Genomic DNA, 21,783 nt, shown 5'->3' on the forward strand with positions numbered 1-21,783 from the left:
AAGGTTATGAAGTTGGAAAACTGCACTTCTAAATTATTGCGAAATAGTTATCTGCAGAGTGTTGAGCATTTGTTAACGTTAAAAGGTCATAGTTAAGAGTTAATGTTTGAAGGAGAGATTGAATGTGAAGCTTAGTTAAGCATAATTTGGTTAATGGTCAAAGTTAAATTGAGTTGAAGTGTATATGAAACTAACCATGTGACTGACTTATATGTGAACATAGATATTTGTCATTGTCTCTAAGCTAAAGGCTAGAAGTACTGATCTAAGTAAATTGAAAACCAGACACATGCATTGCTTTGTTACTTGGCAGAATTGATAAGAGCCTGAAAAATTTGATATGTATGAAATCCTTTTTCCTTTAAATTGTAATTATCATGTCTTAGTATGAATAAATTGTTTTGTTTGTTAAATAACTTGCCTGATTTCGACTTACCAGTGCACTTTTCATAAAAAGATAGAACGTGTGTGTCTTTAAAGATAGCCACGACTGACTAAATTTAAGTATCTAATGTTGCTTGAATTAGAATTAAATATTAGAGATAATTCCATGATCCGCTGAGCAATTCTCTTATATCTATAGGAAAGACAAAGAATTCCTTGTGCGATCTTTAATGGCGCAGTTGTTAATACAAAATTTTTAAAGATCAGTGTGAGAGAAAGTCAGCTAGTTAGACAAAGGAATTGGTTCCAGCCAGCGATTTGTAAAATCTATACCTCACACGTGAAAATAGTGTAGTTACGACCTTGAGAGGTGGGGATGGGAATTAAATTGTAGAAAAAAGGATAAGACTAGTTCAAGCAACGATTACAACTCAGAGTTACGACTGACAATAAGATAAGAAGTTTAGGTAAGATAAGAATAAATATTGAAAAGATATTCGAATCAAGTATACATAAAAATTAGAAGAACTTAAAAATAATTTATTTTAGGTTAAAAATAAAATAAATTAAAATAAAAAAAATAAAAAAAAAGAAATAATATTGAAGATATTTCGAAGCGAGTATACATAAATAAAAATACATTATTTTTACAAACTTGACATTGTCAGAAACCAGGAATGTGTTAGAAGAGCTAATCTCAGGTGGTATGGTCACTTAAACAGAATAGGAGAGGAAAGATTAGCAAAACAAGCATTCTCTGCCCGGTTGGCAGGAAAAAGACCAAGGTGGATTGATACTGAAAAAAGTGCCTTAGAAGATAGAAATATAAGATCTGTTAAGTTTGAATCTTGACAGGTAACAGATTGATTTGGAGGAAAATTGTAGAGAGGAAGTTAGTAAGGATGTAAGTTTTTCATGTACTATCATATCCTGCACACCCCTTGAGGGTACATGTCAGGAATTTGATGATGATGTAATAAGTGACAGTAAGGTTGGGCAGTGGTGTCATTTGGTTAAAGTAGGGTGCAATGAGGTTCACGATGAAGAGCATGATGTCAGCCATTTGTGGTGACATATGATTTCGGGGTGGAAAAAGTCAAGACAAAAATTTGTATTGCGTCTCACAATTATTGAAGTTTCTTTTGAATCCTTAGAAGTTCTTATACCTCAGAACAGCTGGGGTATAAGAAATTGTGTTGCCAGATGGGTTCCAAGAATGCTGATCAATGCACATAAACAGTAATGAATGGAATCGACTCAATAATTTTTCGAGTGTTCCCAAAATGAAGGAGATGAAATATTTTCTCATATCATGACTAGTGATCAAATGTAGATTTCATCCACAACATTAGTCAAAACAACACTCAATGCAGAGTGTAGAGGCTCTTTTCATCATTTCCAAAAGGCAAAAATAATTCAAACTGGCACTGTAGGTCACAAAAAAATGAAAACCACTGTCTTCAAAAAAGGGATATTGCTTGTTGATTTTTCTTTAGTATCATCATCATCAAATTCCTGTCATGTACCCTCAAGGGGGGGTACTGGATATGATAGTACCACATGAAAAATTTACATCATTACTAACTTCCTATCTACAATTTTCCTCCAAATCAGTCTGTTACTTGTCAAGACTCGAACATTATCAGATCTTATATTTCTGTCGTCTAAGGCACATTGTACCATATCAATCCACCTATATCTTGGTCTTCCTTTGGATCGTTTTCCTGCCAACCTGGCAGAGAACACTTGTTTTGCTAATCTTTCCTCGCCTATTCTGTTTAAGTGACCATATCACCTGAGATTAGCTCTGCTAACGCATTCCTGGATGCTGACAATGTCAAGTTCTTTCCTAATATCCTCATTTTAATGTGATATTGCCATTGATGCCATCTGTTCATGGCTATAATCTTTCTCAGGACTCTCATATCTGCAGTTTCTAGTCTTTGCTCAAGTGTTTTACTTCTGACCCAGCTCTCAGATCCATAAGTTAAAATTGGTTTGAACACTGTCTTGTATACAGCTAACTTAGTGTTCAGACTGATTTCTCTCTTATTCCATATGCATTTATTCAATTGACTTCCTAATATACCACCTTTGTTGATTCTGTTGTCTATTTCCATATTTAGTTTACCATCTTCACTAAAAATTGTGCCTAAGTAGCTGAAATGTTTTACTTGTTCCACAGGTTCTCCGTTCACAACGCAGTTGCCATTTTCAACGATTCTGCCTATTTTCATTGTCTTTGTCTTTTTAATGCTGACCTTCATACCATATCTATCACAACAGTTATTCAATTTAGTCAGGGAATCTTGCAGACTTGTAGCGGATTTATTTAGAAGTGTAACATCGTTCGCATAAAGCAAAGAGCTGACGTTAACATCTCCAATTTTGATATCATTTTTAATACCACTTTCCTTCATAATGTGATCCATATAGATAATGAATAACAGAGGGGATAATCTACATTCTTGTCTCACACCGATTTTGACATTAAACCATATCTTCCTGTACTTCCTTCAATTCTAACTGCTGACTTACAAATCAAATAAAGACTAAGTATTGCTTAGTCTATACTTAGTCTTTATTTGAGTATAGCTTGATATAATGCCCCATTGACACCATATAACTGAACCGTATTGAATAGTTTTTCTCTTGGCACCTTTTCATATGCCTTTTCCAAATCGATAAAACTTAAATACAGATCTTTGTTATGTTCCCATGGTTTCTCAACTATTTGTCGTAAAGTGAAGATCTGATCCTGACATCCTCTATTTGGCCTGAATCCAGCTTGTTCTTCACCAAGTTTTTCTTCCACAATTCTTCTCAACTGTTTCTCAAGTATACTGGCATAAATCTTACCAGGAACACTCAGTAGGAAAATACCTCTGTAATTCTCACATTCAGTTTTATTTTCCTTTTTATATATGGGTACTATGAGAGCTCTATTCCAATCATCGGGAATTTGTCCCTCTGTCCAGTCCTTCTGAACTATGCAGTGCAGCCACTGTAAGACTTTTATACCACCATACTTAACCATTTCTGGTTGAATATCATCTACTCCTGCTGCCTTTCCACATTTGAAGCCTTTGATGGCTTTTTCTACTTCAAGTATGGATATGTATTCCTGACTGCACGCCTGGTCAGTGTTTTTTACCACTGTACTATCACTGCTTGTTTAATTTAGCAATTTTCCGAAGTAATTACTCCATACTTCAAGGATATCTTTTTCTCTCGTTTTCATGTCAACTTTATCATCTCTAACGCCTTTTACAGCACTCTTTCCTCCATTTCTAAGCTTTTTCAACAACCTCCAGAATATTTTGCCTCCTTCTTGATATTTTTTTCCTATGTTCTTGCCCAAGTCCTCCCATAACTTTTGTTTAGCTAGTTTTACAAAGTGTTTCGTTTTCTTAAATTTGTCTCCGTATTCTCTAAGAGCACAAGCAGACTTATTTGCCAGGAACTTTTAATTATCTTTCTTCTTTTCCTTCACTTCCTCTTTAACTTCCTGTGTCCACTATGGAGTTTCTGATTTTTCTATCCTTGCAGACACCTCACCACATGCCTTTCTGGCTGAATCAATCAGGGTTTTCTTCAAGGCTTGCCACTGAATCTCCAAGATTTGGTTCCTGTTCTCAAACTCTTTCATTTTTTCTTCAGTAATCTTTGTGTATTTTAGTCTTCAGTTCACATCTGAGAGCTGCTCAACTTTTATTCCCTTTAAAACTTTCTTACGTGTCATTCATTTCGATAAGAAATTCAATTTTATCCTGCTCAAGACTAAATAGTGATCACTTCCTATTTCAAATCCTCTGTACACTCAGGTATCCTGCACCAGGGAGAAAACATCACTATCAACAATAACATAGTCAATGAGACTTTTTTTTATTCCTTGCCTCTTCTATCCATGTTAATTTGTGCACATTTTTATGTTGGATCATTGTGTTAGTAATAACCAGTCCATGCCCTGAGCAGAAATCCAACAGATATTTGCCATTATTATTAGCTTTGCTCTTTTCTCCAAATTTTCCCAAAATATTTTTGTATGTCTCACAATCATTTCCTACTCTGATATTTAGATCCCCAACAAGGACCAGCTTTTCCTTTTTCATTGTGTCGGTTGCTTTCTCTAAAGACTCAAAAAATTCCCCCACTTCTACTTTAGTAGAACCTTCTGTGGAACCATAGGCACAAATAAGTCTCATTGTTCAGTTCCCATTCTGATATTTGCCCACATCACTCTACTTGAGACTGCCTGCCATTCAAGAAGATTATCCTTCTATTTAGTGTTGAATATTACGGCTACTCCTTCTTTTCTTTCATAGTCATTGCCTGAATCGAACGTTTTATATTTATTGCTCAGAAAGATCTCGCGAATTTTTGTCTTTTTTTGTTTCAGTCACCCCTGTTATGTCGATCTGGTACTTATCTAATTCTTCAGCTAGCTCCATTTCGTTGCCATTCAGGCTTCTTATGTTGATAGTACCGATCTTTAACTCTGGTGATGTTGAGTTCGGGTGTGTTGGCAGATTTGTTCCTATATCTGATGTTTCGCTGTTCGCCTTGGTTCCCTGGCGAATACAACGAGGGCCTTGTTTAACCAGGCGATGCCCCAGTCAGCATGAAATTTTGTCATGTTTTGCCATCATTTTGTATTTTGGTTTAAGCCGATAATACAATTTGGTTGGCTAAATCCCAAATTGCCAGCCCATCCTCGTTCGTTCAGTATCCAGGTAGATACCCAACAGGGTGCACCATGAGAAGGTGAGGATTGTACATTAGGTCAGAAACCCTGACCTAATGTCGATTCTCTGCATTCCTTTAAGGCTGTGTGGAGGTCTCCTCTCAGTTATACAGCTTTGACCACTCTTTCCACGAAATTGTCTGTCGCCATACTTGGCTGGTCACGGTGCTCTTCATCATGAATGCTGTTGTGTCCTTTAAACAAACTACGACATTGCCTAACCTTGCACAGTCATTGGTGAATTTCTGCAGTGCTATTGTTTTCTTCCAACAAAAACTGTATCACTTCATGAACCTCACAACTTGCAGGAATTTTTATCGCAGCACACATTTTAAATTATTAAATGAACAGTAACACAACAGAAGTAAAATGGTCAACAGCTAGCTAATGAGTCATCTTTGTTACCACATGTACTACCCTTCTCCCATATATTATTTGGCAATAATTCTGAATGGACCTTACTTTCTGGATGCATCTCTTATCAAAAGAGATGCATCCAGAAACCTATAAAAAATAAGCAGTAAATTAAGTTTTTTTTCAGGTGCACATATATTTTTATGTAGGTTCTGTATAGAGAGGTTTGGTCAACCTATAGTACATTATGTTGTATTACTTAGGAAACACATAAGAGCGGTACTTTTCTAGTGTAGAAGGTCACCTAGTCACCTTTCAGTCAAGAAAGGTAGCTAGCATGGTAAGAAGGCAAAATCAGATTACGAGAAGAATCTAGCCGAGCAGGTCAAAGAAAATCTCAAAGATTTCTTTCTTTATGTGGCGAGTAAGAAGAGCAAGTAAGTGACTATGGAAGATTAACCTTAATGAGTGATGATGGTTGACATAAGCAGATAAAATAATTGATTTACCGAGTGTCCACTTTGCAAGGGTATATCATCTAAGTGAGTTTCTTGTTTTATCATATGTGACACGCACACTAATGTTGGAACAGAGATGGATGAATTGGAGTTTCCTAGGATATTGCAGAATCTCAATGTAAATACATCTATGGGATTAGTTGGGATATCAGCTCATGTTCTGAGGGAATGTCCAAGGGCATTATGAACTGGCATTTCTCTGACTACTTTTTAATTTAAGTCTCAGCTCTGGCAGCTTTCCAAGGGAGTGGAAAGAAGGCAGAATAATCCCTTGCATAAGGGAGGTTCTAAGACTGCAGTAGCAATTATATACCAGTTGGTATCTCAGAGTTGTAAAAGTACTGGAAAACTTAGTTAAAAAGAGATTTCAAGAATGGGTGCATAAGAATGTGATACTGTATAAGGTGTAGCATTGCTTTGTTAAGGGTCATTCATGCCTTCGTAATTTATTAAATTTCTATAATAGAAGGATAGCCGAATTGGATAAAGGGAATGGCTACATGATGATTCTGCTGGATTTTGCAAAGGCGTTTGGCAAAATACCACATAGTTCTGTTAAGTAAACTAAAACCAGTGTTGATGGATATGACACTGGTTATGTGGATAAGAGGGTGGCTGCTGGACTGATATCAAGAAATGGTATATGGAGGAGCAGAATCCAGGCAAAAGCAGGTAACTTGTGTGTCTCAAGGCCCAGTGCTAGGACCACTACTGTTGAATTTGTACATAAATGCTATGTGCAATAACCTGAAAGAAAATATTCAGCTGTTTGCTGATGATGCAAAATTAGGTATTGTAATAGTTAATTAAGGCAGTATTGGAGAGATTACAGGATGATATAAATAGACTGTTAGTATAGGCAAAAATAGTGGGTGTCAAGGTTTAATGTGAAGTTATGCATTTTGAGATAAATAGATTACAAGCTGTGTGCCACATTGATGGAACTGTTTTCCAGGAAATAGATGAAGCTAGAGATTTAGGGCTGGTGGTAGACAGAGTTAAAGTTTAGAGGACATATTGTGAAGGTTGCTAAGGTAGCTCATAAACATTACTTGGCATTTGAAGAACACACAAGTAGAGATAAGGAAGTTGCTATTAAGAGAGAGGCAGAACACAAGATCATTCCTGGAAGTTGAGTAGAAGTGTGGTCAGTAAGGGCATGAGGACTAGATTTTTCACTTGGAGAGTTGTGAATGAATTGATTGGGTTGCCAAATTCAGTTGGGGGTTTAAGGAGAGATATCATAGATTGTATGGATAAATTTGGTCTCTTGCAGTGAGTGTTCAAACTCCATGTAGGTGCCCATACAATAATAATTACTGTCACGCATGAAAGGCAGAAGAGCCTACAGCGAATAGGTGCTGTGTGTTGGTGTGTGCACAAGTTTCAGGAGCAGTTGATATTCTTCTTGAACTGCTGGAGGTTGTAGTCCTTTTGAAATGCTTTGGGGGGGGGGGTTGTTCCACAGAATTCAGGTGAATCGAATAAAAGATCAGTTGGAGCAGCAGGTTTAATGAGTTTGCAGTTCAACTGTAAACGTTTTGTTGAGCAACTGTTGCTCGAGTTCCTGTAGATTTGACAGAGATGGGACGCATAATTGACATTAGTTCTACTGTACAGTGGGCATGGAAATATCTTTAGAAAAGACAGTGCAGAAACTGTAAGAGATGTCATTAATTAACCAAACTACCCTTTTCTGAAAAGCATCAAGAATTTTTTGGGAGGTGTTAGGTTCACCACCCTAAACATGAGAGCAGTATTCCAAAGTTAGCTGGAATTGGAATTTATATATAGTAATTAATCATTCAGGATCTTGAAGCTTGAGTGTTTGACCACTGCAAGGTGTGTTGTATGAGTTGGATGAGTGAAGAGAGTTATTCTGTTATAATGCAGGTATTTTCATGGATTTAGAAGAATCATCATGGGAGATCCCATATTTGACACCCTTGCCATCATTCATGCAATACCTATTATACTTCTTAAATTCACTGATGAGCACCCACAACCAGATCTGGCAACCCATTCACCACCCTCCAAGCAAAAAAATCTAGTCTTAATGCCCTTGCTAATCATACTCTTACACAACTTTCACTAGTGATGCCTTGTTCTCTCTCTTCTTGCTATGTAGTGAAAAAAGTCTTCAGTATCATTCCTGTAAAATCCCTTTAATACCTTAAATGCTTCAATCATATCACCTCTTTTTTGCCTGTTAGCTAATTTTTGAAGCCTATAGACTGACAATCTATTCTCATAGGGAGCATTCCACAGACCTGCTATAGTGTTTGCTGCTCCCCTCTGGATCATTGCCACAACTTCTTCATCCCCATGGAATCTGGGAGTCTGGATCTGTGTGTGTGTGTGTGCAATAGTTCAGATGTGGCCTTATTATTGTACACCCACAGTTCATAGAACCGGGGCTGGTAGATTGCCAAGAATAGTTAACATGCTGAAAGGGAGAAGGAAATAAAGGATGTACGAATTGGTCACCAACATGCAAAATCATGTATTGTATACTTAAAATTTTCCAACTGTTATACAAGCAAAATAGTTACCACTTTAAAAACTACTATGTTCATGAAAGAAAAGTTAATTTTCCAACATCTTCTGACATGTGCAGAAGTGTCGAAGGGTCTCGCATCTGTGGGCGTACAGTAAAACTTTATATAGGGGAACAATAACCTTTCTATCTCTACTTTTTAATGTGTTCTTCAGCAACCAAATAATCTGTTGTGCTGTTTTGATTACATTTGTCCCTGGCCCCATCAGTTTTCTGCATTTCAGTTCCATTCATAATATTCATAATAAACCAATCTTTGATATCTGTTCATCAGCCATCCCCTAATCCAGTGGTTCTCAAACTTTTTGCCTCTGAGTTCCACCTGACAAGAGAAAACACTGTCAGCACCCCTCCCCCCCTGCCGGTTTTATTTATCTAAATAGAAGTCATACTAAATTCGATGTTTTACTGTTTATTTTGTGTTTTCTACATATATTTAACAGTTCAGCTAAAAAAAAAATCAGCTAACGCCTTTTTATTCCTGTATACGGGGAGTAGGCGAGTCCATTTAGCCCTATCTAACTTTTGGAGACTGAGTGGGCAGTTCAATCTCCACTGGTACCAATCAGAGATAGATGGCCCAAGGCTATCACTAATTAAGCGGTACTCAGTGAAGAGAGACGGTTCAAAAATGTGCCGCCATCTCATGGTCCCTAACCCTAACACAATATATTTTAATGTCTGAAATAATGTGGGTTCTACGGTCGATTTTCTTGAGTTTACAGGAGGAAAAACCCGAGTTTCCGGGAGGGAAAACCTGCTTGCCCGTGCCAGAGATCGACTAACTCGGGAACCGGTCGAAAAAAGGCTTAGAAAAATTTCCTCTAGTCGCTGACTAGACTCGAAACCAAGTCTTCCTTCGTGCGGCCAAGTGCCGTGGTTGGCAAACGCCACATCCACTGAGCTACACAGACTCTATATTTAACAGTTTTTGGCACAAAATAATTAAAGTATCACAATATTAGGCCCATAATAAAAATTAGTTTTAACTTGCAATTAACCAAAATATGTACTGAAATGAAACAATATTCAACTAACAAGTATTGATGTTGAAAATTTATTTATCACTAGGTTAGACTATAATAGATTTAGTTTAATCCTTTATCCCAGTGAGAGCAAACAAAGTTTGCGCCTGAAAATATCTTCAGGACTAAATATAGTGTTGTACTATCTTATCAAAAGTTGTTTTGCATTATGGGAGATACTGGGTTAGAAGTGCCTGGTAGCTTGCTCCACCTTTGCCACGAGTTGCCTTGGTGTTGCACTACTTACTGGATAAGATAGTACAACACTATATTTAGTCCTGAAGATATTTTCAGGCGCAAACTTTGTTTGCTCTCACTGGGATAAAGGATTAAACTAAATCTATTATAACAAGTATTGAAATGAAACAATATTTAACTAACAAGTATTTAATTTTTCTCTGTCAAAATAATCAAACATTTAAATGCCAAAGTCTAATGTGATGGATGAACCTGCTTTTGAGAACAAAGTTTATCAAAACGTGGGTTAATATCAGAAATGGCCACTCTAAGTTCTTTAGCAATATTTAGTCTTGAACAATACTTTGATTTCATAGCTGCCAAAGCAGAAAAGCCTTTCTCGTATAAATAAGTTGTTGCGAAAGGAATTAGGATCTTCAGTGCTTTTTGGCTCAAAGTTGGGAATTCCTTGCCTATAAAACCTGTATCATCAAAAGTTTTTCTTTCTGTAATTTTATTTGTTGTTATTTTTAAAACTGATTTAGAGCAGTTTTAATTTTTATCTGTAGGAAAGTATGCCATGCCCCCCCCCCCTCAAGCTATTCCCCCCCGGGGGGTCATGCCCCACAGTTTGAGAGCCACTGCCCTAATCCAATCACCAGATTCATATTCATCCCTATTTGCTCCAATTTATGCAATAAAGTGTTTTATGCAGAGTCTTGTCAAATGCTTTTGTAAAACTCTAACTATATCACTGAATATTCATTTCCCTTAACCACTCCATTGTCACTTGATTATAAAAAGTAAGCAAATTACAAAGGCAAACCCTACCCTTCACAAAACCATGATGTCCCTTATAGAGTATAGTATTCCTATCAACCTAGTCCTGAATTCTGTCTTTCACCAATTTTCCCAGTACCTTTACTACCACCACTCCTGAGATGCTGATCGGCCTATCATTTGTTCCTGTGTTAGAGCCTCCTTTTGTCCTCTTTCTGCTCCATTGGCACTTTTTACCAATACTGAGTTTTAAATTAAACAGCCTGGTCTGAGGAACTGATAATTTCCTTCACATTCTCATACATAGGCCGGTATGCCATCTAATCCCATTCATATTGAGGCTCTGCAACATTTTAAGCATCTCCATTTCTTCAACCTCTGTTCTTCTATCATTCAATGCCACATCTAGCACTGTAATGTGACCAGCTAGATGGTAAATCTCTGCAAAATGCTCACTCAGCAATTCAACAATTTGGTTTGGTTGTCTTACCTCCTCCTTAACATCAGCACTTTTAAAAGTCTTTTTTTTTTTTTGTCACATTCTCCTCAAGGACTCTTCATATCAATGAATTGCCATACAAAATCCAATCCTTATTCTTAATCTTTTGCTGTTGTATGCTCTGCTTTCTCTCTCCTTCACTGGTGTGGCCTGGTTTGCCGAGTTGTTATCATTCCCATTCTCTAACCAACAAGTTGCAGGTTCAAATCCCACAGTGCACATGGATGTTTATGATTATCTTAACTTGTGTACTGCTATAACCTTGGAGATGGCACAGTATGACCTTTGCTGTCCTTGCACCATTAAAACCATAAATCATCATTATTCTCTCCCCTTTCTTTCACTAATGTGTCATTCCATCCATCAGGTGTTTCTCCAATCAATTATTCAATCTCAAATTTTGTTCTATAAATGCACAGATCTTTAACAAAACTATGCATAGGGTTTGCAGTTGATGAGAACAGGTCATTTATATAAATCAAGAAGAGGGTTGATGAAATGACAGTATCCTGAGGGACACCAACATTAACAGGAAAATCTGAAGAGAGAGAGCACCACCCACCATTACATGTAGGGATCAATTTACAAGAAAACTGGCACTCCAGTTACACAAGGATGAAGGCAGTCCTTGTGATGGTAATCTGTTGTGAAGCCCTCAGTGCCAGACCCCATCAAAAGCCTTGGAGATGTCAAGTGCAATGGTACAGGTTTCTCCAAACCTTTTAATGGAATGAGTCTGGAGGTGGCTGATGTAGGCCAGGAGATCTGTGGATCTAAATTGATGAAATTCACACTGGTGATCACTAATTAGATAGCAGTTCTCGAGGTATTGAAGAAGTTGACTGTTGATAACCTTCTTCATTACGAAGGTGGTCTGAAAAGTTCTCAGCCTAACAATGAAAAAACATTTATAATTTCAAAATTATTTTTATTTTTCAACATAATCTCCCTTAAGACTAATATATTTATTCCAGTGATGCTCCAGTGCCATTATCCTGTCCCTGTAGTGGTTCTCAGTAAGATCTGCAAAATACCCCTCTACAGCTGCAATCACCTCTTGATTCAAAGAAAAACGCTGACCAGTGAGGAAGAGTTTTAGTTTTGGGAAGAGATAGAAGTCAGTGGGAGCCAAAGATGGAGAACAGGGTGGATGTTCCAACAATTCATAGTGCAGATCCCTTAATTTTCCCATTGCCAAAACACCTTTGTGGGCAGGTGCATAGTCCTGATAAAAGATGATTTTTTTTTCTTCTGCAAACCGTCGTCTTTTCTCACAAATTTTTTCATCTAGTCTGGTTGAAAGATTGGAATAATATTCCCCGGTTATTGTTTTACCCTTTTCAAGATAATTAATAAACAAAATGCCTTTAGCATCCCAAAATACCAATGCCATGACCTTTCCTGCTGATGGAGCCGACTTTGTCTTCTTTGACACTGAACAACCGGCTTCTGGCCATTGTTTTGACTGCTGTTTGGATTCTGATGTGTAATGGTGAATCATAGTAGTAAATCAATGCACAAAATCGGTTTTATTGTTAAAATGCTCCAAGCACTGTTCAGAGATTTTCATGTGAGTGCGTTTTTGATCTGCTGTGAGCAGGCATGGCACCCATATTGCACAAAGTTTTTTCATTTGCAATTCTTCATGCAAAATATATCCTACATGTTCTTTTGAAATGCATTTAGCCTCAGCAATTTCATGCACTTTGACTTGCCGATTAACCAATACCATATCGTGCACTTGATTAATGATTTCTGGTATTGTTACACTTTTTGGACATCCTTCACGTGGATCATCTTCAAGACTGGTACAGCCACATTTAAACTTGGCAACCCATTTCTTAATTGTCGAAAATTAAGGAGAAGAATGCCCATACACTTTTATGTACTTCGAATGACTTTCTTTTGTGTTAAACTTCTTTTACAAAGAATTTTATAACCGCACGGTATTCAATTTTATCCGTTTCAAGGGATACAAACAACACTTTTGCTTCAGACAGCTGTATATGGAAGTAGCAAGGTTTTTTTCTTCCAGTAACTCGGTTTTTCATCCCGCATACAGACAAATCGGCCCCCTTCAGAACACATGCAATTTCCAGACAAAAATACTTGTTGTTGTGGTGGTGGTGATGTGCGGTGGATGGCACTGATGTAGTTGATTGGTGGTAGAGGTTCGGTAGTGGTGGAGAGAGAGAGTTGTGCAGTGGGTGACCTCCCGCGATGAGTCTTCGGACTCCTTGGAGGTGTCACGAATAATAATAATAAAACAAACTAATTGATAGAATGACTTGCAATTTCACATGGATGCTTATGACAGATGTACCAGCTTAGGAAAAAAAAAAACTCTTGCCCATAGTGTTGCCATCTATGGTCGAGGCTGAGAACTTTTCAGACCACCATTGTACTTTAGACAAAATTGAGGTGAAAGCAATAGGTCAATAGCTTGATGGTAGACTTTTTATTTTGCAAACTGGGTGTATATAGGCTTGTTTCTGAGTGCAGCTGAATACAGTTGAGTGTATAGATGATAAAGAACAGGTGTTCTTTACCATTAAAGAACAGGAGCACATCTCTTGAGCACAGTGGGATTCCATTGGGATTAGGTTGCCTTTGTGGTATCCAAGTTATTCTAGATTCTTCTGATGTCTTTCTGGTAGAAGGTCACAGGAGCATGAGATGCAGTGTTCTAGGGAAAGGAGGTGATAATTTGCCATGGTTATCTATGGAGGAGTTGGAAGAGAAGAATAAGGCCCAAGTATCAGCCTTGTCTTCTTGTCTTTAGATGATGATGCAGTTCTACTGTTAGGGTGAGGTAGAGGAGGTAGCACAGATGGACAAAAGTTGCACCTTAACAGCTTTGGCAAGGGACCAAAAGGAGCAGCTGCTAATGCCACAAGCAGCAAGTTTTCTACATTTATTCTTCTTGATTTGGACTTTGCCCTTTTAATGATGGTTTTAAAAGTGTTGTGGGCTACTGTGTAGGCTGCGAAGGAAGCTGCTCCATCTCAAGCCACTTGTAAAAGGCTGTTTTTCTTGACTGCCTTGACACAATCTTTGGATAGATATGAGTAATAGAATATGTTTTATTTCATTTAATTCTTCTGATAGAAGAGACCCGGAAGAACAAATTGTGCTTGTTAGTGCACAAGGATTTTGGTGATACCTATTTTTTGTGACGGGTGATGATGCGAAGATATGTGGATATCTGCCTGTAAGTTGTCATTTTGCCAAGTGTTTGCTTCATTCTTCCCATCTTTGTTGCTTTTGACAGACTGGCCATTCTACTATTAGAATCTAAGAACAAGATTATGTAAGATTTTTGGAATCTGAAGGTTCAGGCCTTGCTTCTCATGCCATTGACACTAGACATAGCATTCACTGGACCATATTGAGATGCCATGCTACAGTAGTTTCAAATTTGATCATTTGTTTTTTAAATCATATGAAGTCCTACATCATCATCCTAATCTTAATCGGACAGACTGTATACCCATCAGTAAGTTTTGGAAAGTGGTTGTTAATTGTTTATAATTTTTAATTAATTAATTATACATCTATTCCCACATCTCTGAACTTTAATAGTGTTCCTCCAGTTACTGTACAGCTGTTACTGAGACACGTGATATTGTTGGATCCTACTTCTTCTTAATCTGTACTTTGGATCCAACATGTTAGTCACTATGATGTTCTTAAACAAAATAATAAGTTGCTAGTTGGTTTCTAATTCAAATATAGAGAAAATTTATATTTAAAGACTGCGCCACTCTATATCTGAATAGATATAGAGTGGCGCAATATCACAAATTTTAATTTGTGATATTGCGATCACATATTGCGATCACACAATTTGTGATATTGCGATATTGCGATAATTTGTGATATTAAAATCACAAATTTTACTTAAGATCAAATCACTAATTAAGATATTATAAACACTTCAGCCTTTCTGATAATACTGTCATACAAACTCAGACAATGGTAAATTTGTTATCTCTAATACAGTCTTCTCACAGTTCCTTAAGTTCCAAATACAATAAAATTTGCAGTAACACAACTTCACAAACAAACACTTTTAAATTTACACTTCAGTTAATCTTCACTATAGTTACTGTTAACATAAGGAAATTCTACGATGAAACACACTCACATCTCTGCATAGGAATATTAATGGTTGGATTAATCTTACCGATAATCTTTTTTCTTCATCTACTTACACGCAAACACTTTTTATAACTGTAAACACTTTAAACAGTATACGGCACTCATTAAAATAATTCCTCTAAGCAATAACTGAATTAATCATCGGTCACAATACACATAAACAAACGTTCTTGCATGCAATACTACTGATCACTTATGAATTAAGGCAATACACAATAATTTCTTAACTTTAGGTTTTATATGCATAGTTGTTCATTCCTCTGGCATTCGATTAATTCTTTAGGCACTATAATTCTAATCACAGCTAACGGTAAACTTCAATTTTTACAGCCTCTTCTATTCTAGTAACTCCGTGCTTTATTTCAAGATTCTGTGTGTCCTTGACAGGTCGGCCCTGAAATTAAATCTCAACTCAAATATCACTAGTCTATTTAGTAGTCACTCAGCTGTCTTCCGTAGCTATAATTGTTATTCTACAACTTATTAGCTAACCGCCTCTCGACTAGTAGAGCTTATTTAGCTGCTTGAGTGACTTGCTGACTCGCTATTAACGTACTGTGATTTCCGAATGCCGAATGCTCTGATTCCAACCTAATGCTAATCTTCTCTCTCTCTGTTTCCTCATTCTCCCCTTAATTCATTCTAATTTCAGCGTTCATCGCTTATGTATCTGTTCTTCCCACCTAAATTGTTCTCGTGATCTAAAACTCTTTTCAATAAACCTTCTCCTCACGTGGTGTTCCAAAACGTGCAAGCTATCTAACATATGTTTCCATGACAACAAAACAAAACATAATAAAATTGAGCTATTACATAATGTTAAATTTCTGCAAACAGGAATAAATAGAGAATATTTACATTTCAATTAATGCGCAGTTAAATTATCAAATATAAATTCTATATTAACATAGAAATAAGTTAAATAGCTTGATAATATTTTAACACAGAGTTTTTCTACTATTAATACACATATTCTTGATTAAATAATTAAATATTAGATAAAATTAAAGGTAGTTATATGAATATTAAATTATAAACAAGTGATTTACATTAAATAATATTTACAAATGTAGCCTTTGCCATGGTGGATTATGTTGGATTCTGAGGAGAGTATTAATAATTTAAATTTCTCTTCATTCAGAATCCAACAATATTATACACATAGTGTATGACTCGTTCTTGCATTCTTAATTTAGATATTGTTACCAGTTTCTCTGCCTTCTCATTAAATGCTCATGATATGTTGAGCGAAATATATAGTAGTAATAAATTCTATTTGGTTTTCTCTTAAATGGTGTGAAGCCATTATTTAAAATAATTATACTGTGTCTAACATGCATGTCTATTAAACATTTATACAAAAATATAGTTCCATGCATATAACTGAAATGATTAATTTTCATTTCTTCTTAATGAAATCTTCCATATTAATTAAAGGTTGTCATTAGTGAACAAGGTGATCAAACTCTTGAGGAACTTGGATTTCGATGTGAAGGAAATGCTAGAAATATTCTAATAATTGGGGATAAGAATGGTGAACCACCAAGAAAAGCTGAGGTAATTCTTTGTTATTGATTAATAGTGAATAGAATTATTCAAGCATATCCTTGTGAAGTATTTTAAAATTTCATAAAATTGCATGGAAGACTAACTTTCTCTCAACTGATTTGCTTAATATCAAAAGATATGTTAGGATATGCATTTTTATTCTGAACTTTTCTGAACCTTAAAGTATACTTATTTACTATAACTAATCTGTTCCCTTCCTTTCTCTTTCTAAATGTTTATTTAGAATATTCTGATCTCATTTTTTGCACACATTCTTGTTTTGTTTATTTGAGTCACATATTCTCCTATATTGTAAAACCTGTAGCCATCAAAGTTATATCCTTTTGACAGCCCAGCTTAAAGAATTGGATTAGTTCCTGTATTTTAATTCATATCAGCCCAGGCAGGTGCTATTTTAAAATAGGAACAACATTTTTAATATCCCACCTCTTGAAATATTAAATGCCATAATTTTTAAAGCTTCTCATTTTGAGTTTAAAAAAAAAAATCTGCATATGTGCTTCAAAAACATACGCACATATTTATGCAAACACATAGAAACTTTTCTGTGTAGCACATGCCTCCACAGAAAGCTATTACCCACAGTTGTCAGAATGCAGAAAATGGTATCTAATACCTCGGTCTGCATGACAAAGCAGCTTTCCCTATGTGCTAGCCAGTACAAATGTATAAAATAACAAATTTTAAAGAACTTTTCATGAAAATTTCAAAACAATGTTTTGCACATATGCTGTATCCACAGAAAGCTATTGTGCAAGGGTTGGTGTGATGGATGGGAGGGTTGTTGATGGAAAGATATCGAGAGTGGTTTATTCATGTATAGAGCCCAAAAGAAGGCTTGTGACCAGGGCATGCTACAGTGTTCTGTTCTTGAACTGCTACTGTTTAATTTGTACATTAACGATATAGACAAGCATCTGAGAGGAACTATTCAGTTATTTGCCAATGATGCAAAGTTGGGTAGAGCCAGTGCTTTTTTTCTGGGAAAAAAAGGTGCCTGTACTCACCACGAAGATGTTATTACAGCAACTTCCACACTTTTAACATATCCTCCGATATACCCTTGTCGTCTCTAGATTGCTTCTTGCTTTTGGTATCAACTGCAGAATGATGACCTCGGAGTAGTCATGAGTCCACATATTTGCTAGGGTTAAACTGAGTGAGAGGAGGTCCTACTATCCTGATGAACATCAGCACAGAAGTTGTCCATACAAGCAAAGATGACCTAGATGAAGTTACTATAAAATTTATCTGAGAGAAACCTCTTTCACATTCACTGGAAGATATTGCAATTGTGCCCAAAGTGTGCTTTAGAGGAAGTAGTATGTCCAGGACTTTATTTTCTTGAAGATATTCACGAAAACCATGAACTGTTTCTCTTTCATTTAAGAAAAATTTGTGTGCTAACTTTTTAATTTCAGCTTCACCAAATGTCAGATGCTTCCCAGGATTTTCTGGCCAATACTTGGAATCTAAAATCTTAGCACATTCAGGCAAATCAGCATCATCTCCTTCAAGCAGATGCTTTCTAACAGCTTCTTTCAGACTTTTATAGAAAGCAGATGAACTTATTGCATGACTGTGTCTTTCATTTTTGTGGAGCTCAATCCCTTTGAACTTCATGTTCTTCTGACTTTGAAGAGAAATACTGTAGTACAGAAGGATTTTCGATTCTTTCTTTAAAAAGTTGAACTCTATTCTTTATCTTCCTGTCTACTTTGTACAAGTCAATATTTCTCTTTATAAATCTAGACTTACTTCACTAAGTTCTTGGAGAGCATCGCACATAAGGCCCAAATTAAGAACAAGCTCGCATGACGTTATTTTTCTTAAAAGGCCCTCATAAAGAAAGCGATCTGTTTTGCTTCTTCTGCTGTCTTCTTTTGCCTCCAGAGAGTGATGGATTAGGGCTTCAAAGTCTTGCCACACTGCAGAAAGTGTAAATACTAGAATGGAATTTCTACGGTCGCTACACATTCCTGTTCCCTAGCATTCTTAGGTGAAGCATTTCACTCTTAAATTGCTTTAAGAGTGAAACTCTTAAAGCGATTCACTCCTGCCACATTGTTCGCTGTGTCACCAACAGACAATTCAAGGTGATGGCTTGCACAATGCCAGAAAATAACACTAGGAAACTTCTCTTGCATTAGTCTCCTTACACTCTTACGCACACCAAACAACACAGCTGCACCATCACAAGTTACAGACAATAAGTATGCCTTTAACTAATCGTCAGATAATCCTAAACACTCAAGATGACTAATTAAAGAGTTTAGAATTCCTCTAGCAGCTACATCTGATAATTCGATCAAATCTAGGAAAAGACTTACAGGAGCCGATAATTCAGGAAGAACTACATGAACAATAACAATCAATGTTGTTGTGTTATACACAGTTGTAGATTTCAATAAGTAACGATATTTTGTTCTTGAAGTTCATCATATTGTCTATTAATGTTTTTCTCATTTCATTTGCGATGTGGCTCACAATCTTTATGCAACCATTTGCAGAATGAAGAATATATCCCATGTCTAGGCCATTAGGTTCCTGTAAATTTATTTCGCCTTGAAAGTTGTTAAATGATTGATTTCTCCTCGCAACTTTGTAAGCAGTTAGAACCACTTTTCCTGTCACGTCTTTATTATGAGACAAAGTATTGAGGAAAACTTTCTGTAATGTTTTGTTTTTTGTTCAGATTTTATTTTTTGGCAAGCTTTGTGCGCTACACTCTCCTTATGATCGTAAATCTTTTTTCTTAATGACATTAACTGTTGTGTGCGAGATTCTCTAAAATGACTAATTTTACCATTTGCCCACTCTACTGAATTTTCGTTGCCATGTGTTTATCGGCAGCAAGATTTCTGAAATCACGACACACTTTACAGCCCAACATTTTATTCTTAACATACAGCCACTCGTTTCTCTTGCAGAAGTTGTTTTTCTGCAAAAGTGTCCAACATTCGGGCCATTCATTATCAGAATGTGTTTCCATTTGACCACGTGAATCTTCAGTCTTGGTTTCGTGATCCTCTTCACCAAGTGTATTTTTGGTGCTAGTTTTCTATTTTATAGGATCACAAGTAGATTCAACAATTTCTGGTTCTTCAGTCTTTCTTTTTTTTACTTATTGGCATAAAGTAACTACTTATTTTACTAATTTTGAACAATGATTGCATTGATTTAACTTAGATTATTCCAAAATCACATGAACACCTGCCTGTTGCAGAGGGAATATAGAACTGATAAACTGAGGGAATATAGAACTGATAAACTGATTTCCGGTTGCATACCAACCTATGAAACAGGAAAGCATGGTACCAACTTACGAGTAATCAAAACTGAAAATTCAATTTGTGAACACAGTATCATCTACCAAAATATTTATAATATTTATATAATACCTTTTGCTGTCAATAAATCGCAAATTTTTTAAAACTTAAGAAAAAAGGTGCTGGTACTGCATACCATTGTGTACCGCCAGGAAAAAAGCACTGGGTAGAGCAATAGTTAATACAGATGATGGCAAAACTGTGCAGTATGATTTGGATAGATTGGAAGACTGGGCAAAGGAGAATGGATGTCATTTTAATGTGGCAAAGTGTAAAGTTATGCATTTTGCAGTGAAAAGATTACAAGCTGTGTACCGCATTGCTGGAACTGTACTTCAGGAAATTGATGAAGCCAGAGACTTGAGAGTGTTAGAGGATAGGGAGTTGAAGTTTAGGAGGCACATAGCAAAAGTAGCTAAAGCAGCTCATCGAATTACTTGATTACTGAGAATATTTTGATGAGCAGAGATAAACAGGTTATCGTTCCTGTTTATTGAGCCTTTATAAGACCACCATCTTGACTACTATGTGCAGATAGTAGTCAAGTCTGGACACCAGGGTTTCTTGGTGATGATGTGAAGGAGTTGGAGAGAATCCAGAGAGGAGTGACCAAGATGGTAGCAGGTCTATGGAATGAACCGTACCAGAACAGGTTGAAGATTTGTGGGTTTCATAAATTAGTTGATAGGTGGAAAAGGGGTGATATGATTGAGATACAAATTACTGAGAGGTTTTTAACAGATTAATTCAGCAGAAAATTTTCAGAACAGGTCTAGTGGTGGGAGAACTACGGGCCATCCATGGAAACTGAGTAAGAGTGTAGTTAGCAAGAGTGTTAGAACTAGGTTTTTTGTTTGGAGAATGGTGAATGAGTGGAATAGGTTGCTAGAGTCTGTTGTGGGTGCCATGACTGTGAATCAGTTCGAAGCAATGATTGATAGATTCTGTGCAATTGTTGGATAGTTCTTGACATGATTTTTTGGACCTCCCTCGATGAGTCTAAGGACTCCTTGGAGTTGCTTGTAATAATAATAACAATGTTGTTATTATTATCATTGAAAGGTCTAAAAACATGCAAATGATATATTTGATCCTGTACATTCAAATTTCATAGATGATTATAAGTCTTTTGGAGTTCATATTTACAACTGAATGATACATAATTGTGGAAAAACTTAATCACATATATATATATTTATCAGCTTTATTTACTTGGTATGTAGATATGATCATATTATTTACTGACTGAATTCTGAGAATTAGGAAAACAAATTAATTTAATTTAACACATACAACATGTTTCGACGGATTCAGACTTCTTCAGGCATGAGAACATTATAAGCAAACATAAAAAACACTGTAAAGAAACATTGTACTACTACAATAACAGATTATAAGCTGGAATTAAGTTTGAACTGAAGCTACAGTCTGGGCTAAAGTTCCATTGTTAGGCATATGCGAGTGTGTGACTTCACGAGTGTGCCAGTATCTGATAGCAGAGCTCTGTGAGTCTGATAGACTATAACTAAGGTTACTGTTTATGTGAAGAGTCTAGGATAATTTCTTTGGATTCAACTATGTGGCGTTTACTTTATCATAGCATATATGAATGTTTGATGTTGTATTCCAGTCTATTTCGTGTTGGCGGCCTTCATTATTTGTGGTGTTTTTTTTTCTGTGTTTTTG

At 36.3% G+C, this 21,783-nt stretch overlaps 1 protein-coding gene across 1 annotated transcript in view; it reads left to right on the forward strand.

The window, feature by feature from the left end:
* The window catches only part of Usp47 (ubiquitin specific protease 47), a 572,957-nt gene that overhangs the window by 95,933 nt on the left and 455,241 nt on the right, over nt 1-21,783 (forward strand). The window contains exon 4 of the mRNA XM_090406134.1: nt 16,637-16,756. Coding sequence (XP_090262260.1) covers nt 16,637-16,756 — 120 coding nt within the window. The remainder of the gene's footprint in view (nt 1-16,636; nt 16,757-21,783) is intronic.

This window comes from Typopeltis vanoorti, chromosome 16 (genome assembly GCF_054136105.1).
Source record: "Typopeltis vanoorti isolate ZY-2024b chromosome 16, IOZ_Tvanoo_1.0, whole genome shotgun sequence".
In the NCBI taxonomy this organism is placed as follows: Eukaryota; Metazoa; Arthropoda; class Arachnida; order Uropygi; family Thelyphonidae; genus Typopeltis; species Typopeltis vanoorti.